This window comes from Thalassophryne amazonica, chromosome 8 (genome assembly GCF_902500255.1).
Source record: "Thalassophryne amazonica chromosome 8, fThaAma1.1, whole genome shotgun sequence".
Taxonomy (NCBI): domain Eukaryota; kingdom Metazoa; phylum Chordata; class Actinopteri; order Batrachoidiformes; family Batrachoididae; genus Thalassophryne; species Thalassophryne amazonica.
Genome location: NC_047110.1, coordinates 41,821,347 through 41,835,322, shown reverse-complemented (window position 1 = coordinate 41,835,322; position 13,976 = coordinate 41,821,347). Strand labels below are relative to the sequence as shown.

Here is a 13,976-nt window from a genome sequence, read left to right as displayed (position 1 = left end):
GCACCCTCTTGGCCCTTTCTGGAACAAGTTGCCCACCCCTGGTCTAGGTAGAGAGAACTGCGCATGTGCGTGCATGCGAAGCTCACACAGACGGAGCAGGAAGGCAGACGCGATCACCAGTCATGCTGCTGACAGCCGGGACACGCCCACACGCTCTCAAACACACAGAACCCCAGAGTGACTGGTTTACAACTCAAAATCATGACATGTAACTGAAAATGAACCTAATTGGAGTTTGTGCACGTTCACATAAAAGGGGCAGGTTGCAGCACACGTCACCATTTTTCAATGATGGCGCGGTCACCTTACGTTACCGAAGAAGAATGCACGATTATTATGCGGAGCTACGAGGAATTTAAATTAATGTTAAGGGGGAAATCGAACACATCGTCTGCCAATAAAGCAAGACAGGCTTGTTGGCAACGTATTGCTGATCGGGTAAATGCGTACGTACAATTCAATTGTTCCCCAAATCTGTTACAGATGATTAACCTGTGGAATGTCTAATGTGTAAAAAAATGTGCTTCTTTCATTAATTACGCCCAGATGCAACACGATTCAGAAGTATAGGCCTACTAATAAATGTTAGGTTAATTTAATGTTTCCTAAATAGGCTACCTTGACTGTATGATTGCTATTCTTAATCCTGTCAATATGTCAGATGCACTAGCAGTGACACACGCACCTGGCAGCAGGTGAAGATGAAATATAAAAACATCCTTCAGAACGGTAGGTTTATATTCATAGCTTGATAAGCCCCACTTCGCCTAATTAATGGACATGCATTAGACCTATTTTGATATTAGTAATTACCCGCGATTGCATAAAACCCTTCTTTGATTTGCATTGCAGATAAATGGCCAGGGAAAACGACAAATGCATCCAACAGTTTAGATAGAGCAAGTACTACCTTGCGAATCATACGACATACAGTATTCTTGCTCAGATGTTCAGCATCACCGATGGAATACATAAATTGTCCACTGGCAAAATAGGCACAAGGCACATTATCTGCTCGATCGTCAGGGCATTGCTACACTGTAAAAATGACTTGTTTTTACAGGAAAACGCTGGCAGCTGTGGTTACCAGGGAATTCCTGTAAAACATACAGCAGCACAGTAGATAACATTACAGACATAATATGTATATGGATTTACAGTGAATGAACCACAGCTGACTCACATTAAAAGAACTGTTAAATCTACAATCAAGAGCTCTCTGTTTTTGTACATTTAACTGCTGTATTTTTTACAGGACTTCCCTGGTAACCACAGCTGCCACTGTTTTCCTGTAAAAACAACAGTCTTTTTTTACAGTGTACAATGGGTGATGTTACAGACTTCTGGCCCGATCAGCTGACAAAGATAACGAATTCCCTCGGCTGAGAATCTATATCTTTCATAGAGAATATCGTCCGGGTATGTCAGCGGATTCTGGCGGTCTTTAAAAACCCTCGCCCTGCGAAGAGAGCCCCTCACAATTTGTGCCCCAATATCAAACGGATCATCCAGGTAGGCCGGCATTGTCTTCGGAGTGATTGAAGGTGGATGGACAGTACTTATAAAGGGAGTGGTTAAGCGAAAACCTCAAGCTAACCGAGAACATAACCTGCTCGGAGCAGGTTTGGCACACAGCATAAATTGCCATGGCAGCATACCTCGATCAAAACCTATCCACCTTTCGTAGTACGGGTTAACCGGGAAGTTACTCCACACGTCATCAACTTACTCCCGAAGTTACCCTGATAAGCCAGTAACCCCGCTTCATAGTACAGGCCCCACGTGGGAAGAACTAGACAAGAACAGACAGCAGGTGAGAAAGACACCAGATAAAATACACACTAAGAGATAACAAAAAACTCACAATGAGAAAATAATCTAAGAAGCCATGGATGCGAGAAATAACCCAAGAGCTATATAACACAGAAAGCCCTAAATCTCAAACATGGAAGTAAAATGGACAGCAGACACAGAAAACATGCATGACACACACACACACACACACACACACACACACACACACACACACACACACACACACACACACACACACACACACACACACACACACACACACACACACACACACAGGACAGGTGTGACACATGAATAAAAACCCCAGAACCAGCGGACATCATGACATAAACATGTGACAAAATCTTCATCCTCACAGTTCTTATCAAGAAAGAACAATTTTAACTGTTTTTTTCTGCACAGTGTGCAGCTGACTAATGGACTTGTGCCTTGTCAGAGACAAACAGGCTTCCCGTCAGCTTATCAGAAAAGAAAAGCACAGACATGGACATGTGCTTTTTTAAATAAAACATCTTACATGTTTTGTTTTTTTTTACTTTGTCTTGATCCAAACAAAATGGATCATCTTCGTTCCTGCTCTCACCTACGGTTATGAGGGTTGGGTCATAACTGAAAGAAGTAGATAGCGGGTACAAGCGGCTTCTTCAGGAGGGTGGGTGGTGTCTGTCTCCCTTAGAGATAGGGTGAGAAGCTCAGTCATTCGTGAGGAGCTCGGCGTAGAACTGCTGCTCCTTCACGTTGAAAGGAGCCAGCTGAGGTGGTTTGGACATCTGGTAAGAATGCCCCCTGGCATGTCCAAGTGGGAGGAGACCCCGGGGAAGACCGAGGACTAGGTGGAGAGATTATATCACCACACTGGCCTGGGAATGCTTCAGAATCCACCCCAGTCAGAACTGGTTAATGTGGCCCAGGAAAGGGACGTTTGGTGTTCCCTGCTGGAGCTGTTGCCCCCGCGACCTGATCCCAGATAAGCGGTTGAAGGTGTATGTATGTACGAGGTCTGTCCAAAAAGTAACGGACCTTTTTATTTTTTTCAAAAACTATATGGATTTGAATCACATGTGATTGCATCAGCCAAGCTTGAACCTTCGTGCGCATGCGTGAGTTTTTTCACGCCTGTCGGTTGCGTCATTCGCCTGTGGGCAGGCTTGAGTGAGCACTGGTCCACCCCCCTCGTTGGATTTTCATTGTCAGGGAAATGTCTGAATAATTTGGAGCTTTGCTGCATCAAATTTTTCCAGAAACTGTGAGAGACAGCCAGGTGGACACCATTCGTTAAATTCAGATGGCTTTCAGGGACGATTTTATGGGGATCACACAGATTGAAGAGTGTTACAGCCGGTTTAAAGACCGCCCACAGCGGCTGGGAGCACGCCGCGTTCCGAGCGGCGATCGACAGGCTCAAACGACCAGATCATTTCCAAACTGAACGCTGTGTTGATCCGGGACGTCGTCTGACTACCACAGAAATGGCAGAAGACGTGGACATCAAGACTTTTACGGCACATTCCACTGTTACAGGAGTTTCTGTCATGGAAAGAGGAACGGAGGAATGCGCCACCGTGCCGCGAATGGCGCGGCACAAAACCACCTCCGTGTTGGTCTCACAAGACGGCTTTCGGACGGCTTTCAGACGGCTTTCGGTGGCTTTTCAGTCGTGTGACTATCCGAGAAATTGTGGATTAGTTGGACATGCCAGAACATGTCCTGTGAGGCTTCATCATGGCGTTACTTTGCGCCATGCGGCTCCGTCCCGATGCAGTGGCGCATTCCTCCGCTCCTCTTTCCATGACAAAAACTCCTGTAACAGTGGAATGTGCCGAAAAAGTCTTGATGTCCACGTCTTCTGCCATTTCTATGGTAGTCAGACGACGTCCCGGATCAACACAGCATTCAGTTTGGAAATGATCTGGTCGTTTGAGCCTGTCGATCGCCGCTCGGAACGCGGCGCTCTCAGCCGCTGTGGGCAGTCTTTAAACCGGCTGTAACACTCCTTAATCTGTGTGATCCCCATAAAATCGTCCCTGAAAGCCATCTGAATTTAGCGAATGGTGTCCACCTGGCTGTCTCTCACAGTTTCTGAAAAAATTTGATGCAGCAAAGCTCCAAATTATTCAGACATTTCAGAAACAATGAAAATCCGACGAGGGGGGTGGACCAGTGCTCACTCAAAGGCTGCCCACAGGCGAATGACGCAACCGACAGGCGTGAAAAACTCACGCATGTGCACGAAGGTTCAAACTTGGCTGATGCAATCACACGTGATTCAAATCCATATAGTTTTTGAAAAAAAATAAAAAGGTCTGTTACTTTTTGGACAGACCTCGTATGTATGTATGTATGTATGTATGTGACATTGGGGCAACACGGTGGCTTAGTACTTAGCACTGTTGGATGGGATCATTTCCCACCTGGTCCTTTCTGTGTGGAGTTTGCATGTTCTCCCCATGTTTGCGTGGGTTCCCAGCAGGTGCTCCGGTTTCCTTCCACAACCAAAGACATGCAGGTTAGGTGAATTGGAAACTTTAAATTGTCCATAGGTGTGTGTGCAGGTGTGAATGTGTTTGTCTATATGTGGCCCTGCGACAGAGGGCATCCGCCTCATGCCCTATGAATGCTGGGATAGGCTCTAGCCCCTGGGACCCTTAATTGGAGTAAGCGGTTGATGATGAATGACTGAGTGAGTGATGTATTATTGGATTAAAACTAATCTCTAGGGTCTGGTCTCTTATTTTTATATCTATTTGTTCACTCACTCCATTTTACATTAGGATGAATTTAAAAAGTTAATCACATGTACCTTCCAAAACACTCTCAGGCCAAGGATCATGCATTTGATCATAAAGATCAAAGTCCTCAGTGCTGATTGCTTAAAAAAATTGTAAATGAACTCACCAACAGATATGCTTCTGTGCTCACAACCATCACACTGAGGGACCTAAAGAGCATGTGTGTTCACGTGCGTGTCCCCAACCCTGTGTGTGCGTGGCCTTCGCTGTATGATTACTGAACGCCAAATATTCAAGGAGAACATAACTGAGAAAAGCTTATCACACAACGATCTCATGTGAGCCCACAGGGTGTTGGCCATGACTGACCTTTTCTGGATCAAATTATGGAGCATTCAAATGTCAGTACTTGTCCACTCTACTCTGCTCCATCGTACCAACTCATCTGGAGCTGCTGATCCTTCAGGACCGATCTCTTGTTCAGTCATGTGACTGTCTTCTTGGCCAATCACAAGAATCTGTTGTGTGGGCCGCTGAAGAGGAGGTACTGCTGGCCCACCACCACCAGAGGGCGCCCTGCCTGGAGTGCGGGCTCCAGGCACCAGAGGGCGCTACCGCATCATGGGAGTAATCTGGGTGACAGCTGTCACCCATCACCAAACACAGCTGTTTCTACTCAGCACCGAGGTATATCAGGAGGACGGCGTCTCCACCTCAGTGCCGAGATATCGCCTAAGACCAAGGTAACATTCTCTGCAGCATATTCTGCGATTGACAAACTTGTTAAACCTTTCAGGACTGGTGACTACTGAGACCCTCCTTCTTTGGATAAGTACTCACCTTCCTGCTGAACTTTGCCAAGAGGTGGAGGCGGCTTCTCCCCTCTCTGTACTGGGTGCGTTCATCCACTCCTGTGTGTTCTTGCTCTCTCCTGCCAGCAGTACCGGATCCGACGAGCGGAGGCAGTGGCCACCTGGGAATTCGGGACTTGGCGGTTCCAGTATTTCCAGGGTTTGGTGGCAGTGGAGATCTGGGTGGTTCCGGTTCGACTGAGACGGACGTCTCCTATCTTCGAGCCTGCCCACACGACACCAGCGGATTCGACCCTAAACATTGTGTTTGTTATACTACTCGTGCTTGTTTCAGTAGTAAATCTTGTTTTTTACTTCCTCCATTGTCCATTCATTGCGCCCCCTGTTGTGGGTCCGTGATTCCTACACTTTCACAACAGAATCAATTAGCTGACCATATTGATCCTTGTGTGGCTCTTCACTGCATGTTTCACAGAGAGACAGATTACATTTAAAATTTCAAGCATTATCGCAATCAGGGTAAATCATATTAATTTGACCAGATGTAAGTGAGGGAGGACATGCAGGTGGATGGAGTGACGGAGGAAGACACAGAGGACAGGGTGAGATGGAAACAATTAATCTGCTGTGGCGACCCCTAACAGGAGCAGCCACAATGTAAATGCTAACATACAAATTAATTATGATCAGTGAACCAAACTCAGTTTTCATCAACATGTTATGAACACTCATTTTTAATAAGTAAGCATTAACTTGAGATTGGAAGACATGCTTTACTTGATGTGTATCCCATTTAAGCCAAATTAGAAAAAAAAAAATTTTCGTACCCAGTGTGCTTTGGACATTCTTTCAGACATGCGCAGATCTGCCTCATTTACTTTGCACATTTCCGCCCACACACATCCATGGTGAGCCCATGTTTGGACTACCAGTGCTCTCTTCAACCTGTTTTTCACTCATTGTCAGCGCTGTGGGATTACTTGGGCTTGCCACCCTGATTTGATAAGTAAATATTTTACTATTTGTTAGACTACATAGAACACTGACATCTACTGGATGGGAGTGTGAATAGCGTCCAACAGACGGTCACTATTCATTGCGCTGAATCCCACTTAACAAACTGAACTTTCAGTTTTGCAAATGCCTTTATTTACAAATAAAAAATGACATATTTACAAATACACATTTATTTGTAAAAACCAACACACGTGTTACAGTAACTCGTGTGTTGGTTTTTACAAATAAATAAACAAACAAACCAGTGATGAGCAGAGGCTCATTTTTCCATAATGCCTTTTGACATCTGTGTGTGTTAAGGCTCAAACATTGAGAATTAGTGCATTACTTTAAAAGTAAAACATATGTGCGACATTTTTCACTTTGTATAAATGACAGAGTTGATGTTAATTTGATAAACTGTCTGGAATTAGTTGGGTTATAAATCAAAACCATAAGTCAAAACTGCTTTGCATTAAATGTCTTCTGTGAAATGCCTGTACTGTTCCATGTTGAAAGTAAATGACTTCCTTACAGCAGTGGGCAGTGCACTCAAAAAAATTGTTTGTGTTGGGTTTGTGATCACTTTGTTTTTACTCAGAACCGTTGGAGGTGCTTAGAATTATCTTACATCGAGAATACTGGATGCTCACAGTAAATAAGTTACTGTAATCTCATTTATTTAAGTCCTGCAACCTCAAAATAAACAAGTTACTATAATCTAGTTATTTAAGTTTATTTGACTACTGCTAAATCAAAATGAACAAGTTACTATAATCCAATTATTTAAATTAATTTGAGTACTGCACTTACAATAATGAAGTTAATCAAATCTGATTCATTTGAGTCAACATAAATTGCATTTTTAAGGCAGCAAGTTTGCATGTTTTCTTAGTAAAGTCAACTTATTATATTTTACAGTGCAAAAGAAGAAGAGGAAGAAGAAGGAAGTGTTTACACCACTGACAGCTTTGTGCTTTTCTGCAGATCTGTCTATTTGTCAAGTCAGGTCTGGCAGCACGCACTGGTGCCATGTTTCGCCACATCCACCACACTATGGACGCACCTTGGCCCCGCATGGATCTACTTGTACTTTCATGTAGTTTGTTTTTTCTTCTTCTTCTTCTTTAACTGCATGATTGTTCATTTGGGCCTCCTGATTCAATAATTAGAAAACTCTGAGCTTATTTATTGAATTTAATGGGGCGTTTAAACAATTACTACATCTGCACTCCTGCTAGTGGGGAATTACAAACACATGGAGAAGGGATTTTGCAGCTGTCACTTCAGCAAAATGCTACTGGCCTGGATTTCTGGATGGGTGTTGGAGCATTTAGAATCTAGTTTTGGCAAACACTGAGAAAACATTTAAAAACAACAACAATTCCAGATGCTTTTGTGTGGAATGGGCAAACAGCAGGGGAACCCTCTTGTACTTTAACTTGTTCAGTTTGTGTTTCAAGCCGCTCTGCTCATTAACAGCATCTATTTATGATCATGACCTCATGCAGAATGACTGTGGAGTAGAGGTGGGCGGATCGATCCTAATATCGATAATATCTATACCAACGCTTGTATTGATATTGAACGATCTTTGTGTAAAAAGATCGATACTCAAGCTTTTTTCTCTCCCGCACACACTGACTGCTGTGCACGCAGATTCATCAAAGTCACTCTCTGTCTGTAAGAGCAGCGCTGCGCTGTGTCACACAATACGGAGCAGCGCACCCTTGTGTTATGGTTTGTCAGCCCTCTACCTCAGGTGATTTTGTTTTAAATTGTGTTGAGTGAAATTTTTTAAACAAAAATGTTGATTGTGATAATATTTTGTTGTCACGTACGTTTGGCGAAATTCTATCCTAGGTCTTTTGGATCCTCTGGATCTATGAAACTTAAATATGAAAACGTATCGGTATCGATATCGGCAATACTGGGCCTGTATTTACTTGGTATTGGATCAATACCAAAATTCCCGGTATCACCCACCTCTACTGTGGAGTTCTTCTGAGGCTTGGCTTTCATCTACTCATTCTCTTGTGGCCAAATTCAAAGAAACCTGCTGAATTTATTCCAATAAAATTAAATGGCTAAACAGACCTAAAATATAAAATGACAGCAAAGTGACTTGAAATAAAAACACCTTTTAAAAAAAGATCAAATTAATGTTTTTTATGTGTAGCGTTTACACACACAACACAAAAACTGCCCCGTTAAAGAACAGCATCACGTGACTGCAGCACCATGGACAGAAACAAACAAGCGCGCGCGCACACATTTCATTAAAATCTCATTCACAACTAGTAAAATAAAATAAAGATGTTTTAGCACATGATTACCTTCTTTTGACTTTTTCTTCCGGACCAGTGTTCCTCCTAATTTTCCGAGAAAAGACTCGTCCTTCTTCATTTTTGAGGACTGTAGGGGGGCAGACGTGGTCGCAGTCCCGGACATTTGTTTTGGATTAATTTTGTCTAATGTCTCCCTCAGTGAAAGATGGTGTCTTAATGTTTTTGGATGAGGAAACAAACAAACAAAAAAGGACAAAGCAGCCGTTACTGTTCACAGCCGAACAGCTAAACGTGTTTTTTATCTGCTTCACTCTTCACTGACCGCACGCACCACAGCGCCACCACATGGCAGCAAATAAATCAGCAGATTCAATCGCACGCTCTGCACACCACAATATAAATGTACAAGTAAATATACATATGTCTGTCATGGTGTGTTTGAATGTGTATGACGTCATTATATGACGTTTGTATGACTTATTTAAGTCTTGTTTTTTCAGACTGTTTTCCTTGACCTCAACTTTTTAACCAAATTACACCAAAATCTAATCAGTCATCAAGTTACATTCCTACCAAGTTTGAAGGAAATTTGTACAGCCATTTCTGAGTTATTTGTTGAGTTTTGAAATTTGAAGGTGATGGTCAAGTGGTGGTGTTACAATCAGATGATCCTTGGTTCAAATCTTCTAGGTAGGGTCCTTGGATAAGGTCCTTAATCCCCAAGTTGTTCCCAGTGTGCAGTGATCTGAGTACCTTCCATGACAACACCCTGACATCAGTGTGTGAATGGGTGGATGTGAGACATCACTGTAAAGCACTTTGACCATAAAAGCACTATATAAATGAAGTCCTTTTACCTTGTCAGTGAAAACACAACACAATGCAACAATGTTAAAACAAGTATTTTTGTTGTTTTATCATATCCATGATAGTAGGGTCGCAGTTTACATTTTTTTATTTAACAATTTGACCCTTAATCATTTAGTAGGAACCATTTCTGAAAACAGGATTGTATGTGTGTGTGTGTGTGTGTGTGGAAATTGAAATCTGCATCTCCATAAAGTTGGTCAGCAGCAGGAATCATGAAGTGCTCTACAACTTCCTGGTAGACGGCTGCGTTGACCTTGGACCTCAGAAAACACAATGGCCCAACACCAGCAGATGCCATGGCACGCCAAACCATCACTGACTGTGGAAACTTTACACTGGACCTTAAGCACTGTGGATTCTGTGCCTCTCCTCTCTTCCTCCAGACTCTGGGACCTTGATTTCCAAAGGAAATGCAAATTTTAGTTTCATCAGAGAACATAACGTTGGACCACTCAGCAGCAGTCCAGTCCTTTTTGTCTTTAGCCCAGGCAAGAGGGTCAAGTCAGCAATCTTCCCCATGATTGTGTCGCCTACAGAACTTCTTCTTCTTCTGTGAGTTTTATTGGTGGCGGCTTGCAATCTCAGTGGACTACCGCCATCTACTGGACTGAGGTGTGATCACTTAAAAAAAAAAAGCAACCCTAAAGTCTCCTCGCAAGTTGAGTTCTTTTCAGAAAATCTATAACTGCTTTGGCTGTGGACTGAGCACCAGGTAAACTAAGTAAGTGGCGTAATGAAACAGAGGCCTACAGAACTAGACTGAGAGACCAGTTAAAGGCCTTTGCAGGTGTTTTGAGTTAATTAGCTGATTACAGTGCACCACCAGGTGTCTTCAATATTGAACCTTTTCACAATATTCTAATTTTCTGAGATACTGAATTTGGGGTTTTCATTAGTTGTCAGTTCTAATCATCAAAAATAAAAGAAATAAACACTTGAAATATATCAGTCTGTGTGTAATAAATGGATACAATACAAAAGTTTCACTTTTTGGATGGAATTACTGAAATAAATCAACTTTTTCACGATATTCTAATTATATGACCATCACCTGTATAAAACACAAAATGTGTTTGGGATTATTTTCTTAAATTATTTCACCACTTAATTAATTGACAGTAATCACTGTATATGGCAATGGTAGGTCCATGACCTATACGGGATTTAGGCGCTCCCGCCATCACGAGCCTCCTAGCTCCCTGCCCCCGTGCCTCCAAGGAAGGTTCTTTAGCCAGAGGCTAGGAGAAGGTCACTCTGATGTAAAACCTACAGCCTGGTGGTCGCCACAGCCATCTCAGCTTGTCTGTGCCACTGTGGAGTGCCACCTTGCCTAAAGAGTGGAATTGGTGTGCGCGAGCTGATCCCCACTTTAAGCAACAAGCGCAGGCGGGAAGGAAAGCCCTGCAGCGATGGGAAGAGGCGAAAACAGCAGGTGCATGATGGCACTGGGAGCTGCAGTCTCGATCCTGCATGCAGGCGGCTCAGGAGCTATGGTCGTTTGATTGCTGACCCGAGACAACAGCATCATCCGGCAGGGCCCTGGGTGACCAAGCAGCCCTGTTTAGGGATAGCCCTGCTTGCTCCACATGGAGACAGACCTAGAAAAGGTGGTCTAAACATGGCTTGTCTCACTAGACCCGGTTGGCTCACCGCTGCCAACGGGCATCACTACACGCGGTGCGAAAAGAAAAACAAAGAACCTGAAAATTGCGTGCTGGAATGTACGCACAATGATGGACTCAGACAATAGCGATCGTCCTCGAAGACGCTCAGCCTTAGTCGCCAAAGAGCTAGCAAGGCTTGACATAGACATTGCTGCACTCAGCGAGGTGCGCTTTGCAGACCAAGGGTCACTCACCGAGGAAGGTACAGGCTACACACTGTTCTGGTCAGGGAAGGCTAAAGAAGATCGTCGACTCTCAGGGGTCGGGTTCATGATTAAGAGCGCCATAGCACATAGGTTACACAGTTTGCCAGTTGGACATTCTGACCGACTCATGTCACTCCGGCTCCCCATCAACAACAAGGATTTTGCCACTATTGTTAGTGTGTATGCCCCAACCATGCAGGCCGACATCGGAGTTAAGGAGGCTTTCTATAGCGATCTGCACAACCTTCTACAGCGCGTCGACACCCAGGACAAGCTCCTCATAATGGGAGATTTCAACACCAGAGTGGGCCGCGACTCTGATGTATGGAAGGACGTGCTAGGGAAACACGGCATAGGCAACTGTAACGACAATGGCCGCCTGCTGCTGGAGTTCTGCTCTGCACATGACTTGACAATCACCAACAGCCTGTTCCAACAGAAAGAGATTCAAAGCAACCTGGAGACACCCACGCTCCAAACACTGGCACCTTCTGGACTACGTTCTGACGCGACAGCGTGATAGAAGAGACGTACTACCTACCAGGGTGATGCCTAGCGCGAATTGCTATACGGATCATCGCTTGGTCAGTTCCAAGATTGCTTTCACTTTCAAGCCCCCTCCTAAGAAGAAAGGCCCACAGTTTAAGAAGCTACAAGTCCACAAGCTGCAAGACATAGACACAAAAATGGAGTTCCAGGCCAAACTAGAGGAGAGACTGGGTGGAGAAGAAGGCCTGCCTGACGACCCTGAACGACAGTGGATGAGATTAAAGACCATCCTTCAGGAGACGGCAGCAGAAGTAGTGGGCTTCTCAGCCAGGAAAAATAAAGACTGGTTTGATGAGTCTGATGCACAGATCCAGGAACTACTAGAAAAGAAACGTGCATGCCACAAGACTTTTTTAGCTAAACCTGATGATCACTCTGCCAAGACAGCTTACAGAAATGCCTGCTCCACACTGCAAAGCAAACTCCGCATACTGCAGAACGACTGGTGGCTAGCTTTTGCGGAGAAGACACAACAACATGCCGATGCCGGAGACATGCGCTCCTTTTATGAAGCCCTTAAGACCATCCATGGGCCAGCACATCAAGTGCAAGCACCCCTGCGCTCCTCAGACGGCTCCACCCTTCTGACGGACAAGGAAACCATTATGCAGCGTTGGTCAAAACACTGTGGCATTGAACAGGTCCCTCCTCCCTTTAGAGGGGGAGACCATGATAAACGTTTGAAAAAAAGAGAGGCCTACTGGATTGAAACATTACAAACTTTGGCACCTAAGGGACTTAATGATGAACTGATTCTAAATCCGGGCACGACCCACTGGGAGGAGGCCCCGGGGAAGACCCAGGACAAGCTGGAGGGACTACATCTCTCGGCTGGCTTGGGAACGCCTTGGGGTTCCCCCAGAGGAGCTGGAGGAGGTGTGTGTAGATCGGGAGGTCTGGGCGGCTTTGCTTGAGCTGCTGCCCCCGCGACCCGACTCCGGATAAAGCGGAAGAAAATGGATGGATGGACATTTTTCTATTATAGTCCTATGGTACATGCTCTATTTCCTCTGTCTAGTTTATTTATTGAGGCAGGTCTCTTGACAAGTGTGTATGTGTATATATATATATATATGTGTGTGTGTATATATATATATGTGTATGTATATTGAGCTGTCTTATATATCCATGTCTTTAAGGTATGTAATACATTTCATTGTGGTATATAGGTATATCTATTTTGTATACATTATTGTATGAGTTTTATGGATGTGTATATTAAAAAGGTTATGTTTTTTTCTATGACAACATCCTGTGACGTAATCAGCCACACCCTATTTAAAATGGCTTTTCATTCATGGAAATGATTTGCCTGATGATGGCCTTTGGCCGAAACATTGCTTGATTACATTCACCTTTGTGATGCAAGTGAGGCAGTGTGCGAGTTTTTTGTTTTCTTGTTTAGTAGCCTTTGTGCCTTCTCTTACGCACCTGTCGTTAAGGGATGTGCCAAATGATTTCTTTTTTTTTCCAAGTTTATTAAAAAACAAAGAAACGTAAGAAATCACATGTACATAAGAATTTACACATTTTGCTCAATACTTTGTTGATGCACCTTTGGCAGCAATTAAAAGTCTCAAGTCTTCTTGAATACGATGTCATCACAAGCTTGGTGCACCTATCTTTGGCCAGTTTTGCCTGTTCCTCTTTGCAGCACCTCTCAAGTTCCATCAGGCTGGATGGGGAGTGTTGGTGCCCAACCAGTTGCAGATCTCTCCAGAGATGTTCAATCTGATTCAGGTCTGGGCTCTTGCTGGGTCACTCAAGGACATTCACAGAGTTGTCCTGAAGCCACTCCTTTGACATCTTGGCTGTGTGCTTAGGGTCACTGTACCACAGTGTGGGAGCAATAACAGAAAAAGCCCTGTCCCCCCTGAGCTTTCTCTTCGACCTAGTCACTTGCAGGAGCAGCTGGTCAGCTGACCTGAGAGACTGACTACGTACATAAGGCTAAAGAAGCCCAGAGAGGAACAATGGAGCTAGACCACAGAGGGACTTAAAAACAAACAGAATTTTAAAATGAACCCTAAAATGAACTGGCAACCAG

The 13,976-nt window shown here is 44.1% G+C and overlaps 2 protein-coding genes across 2 annotated transcripts in view; both read right to left on the bottom strand.

Annotated features, from left to right (window-relative positions):
- The window catches only part of parvb (parvin, beta), a 45,133-nt gene extending 36,278 nt beyond the window's left edge, over positions 1 to 8,855 (bottom strand). Inside the window, exon 1 of the mRNA XM_034176060.1 lies at positions 8,689 to 8,855. Coding sequence (XP_034031951.1) covers positions 8,689 to 8,803 — 115 coding nt within the window. The 5' untranslated portion in view covers positions 8,804 to 8,855. The remainder of the gene's footprint in view (positions 1 to 8,688) is intronic.
- Positions 7,331 to 13,976, bottom strand: part of hdac10 (histone deacetylase 10) — a 70,089-nt gene continuing 63,443 nt past the window's right edge. The window contains exon 22 of the transcript XR_004562167.1: positions 7,331 to 7,341. The gene's annotated coding sequence lies outside the window, so the exon portion shown is untranslated. The remainder of the gene's footprint in view (positions 7,342 to 13,976) is intronic.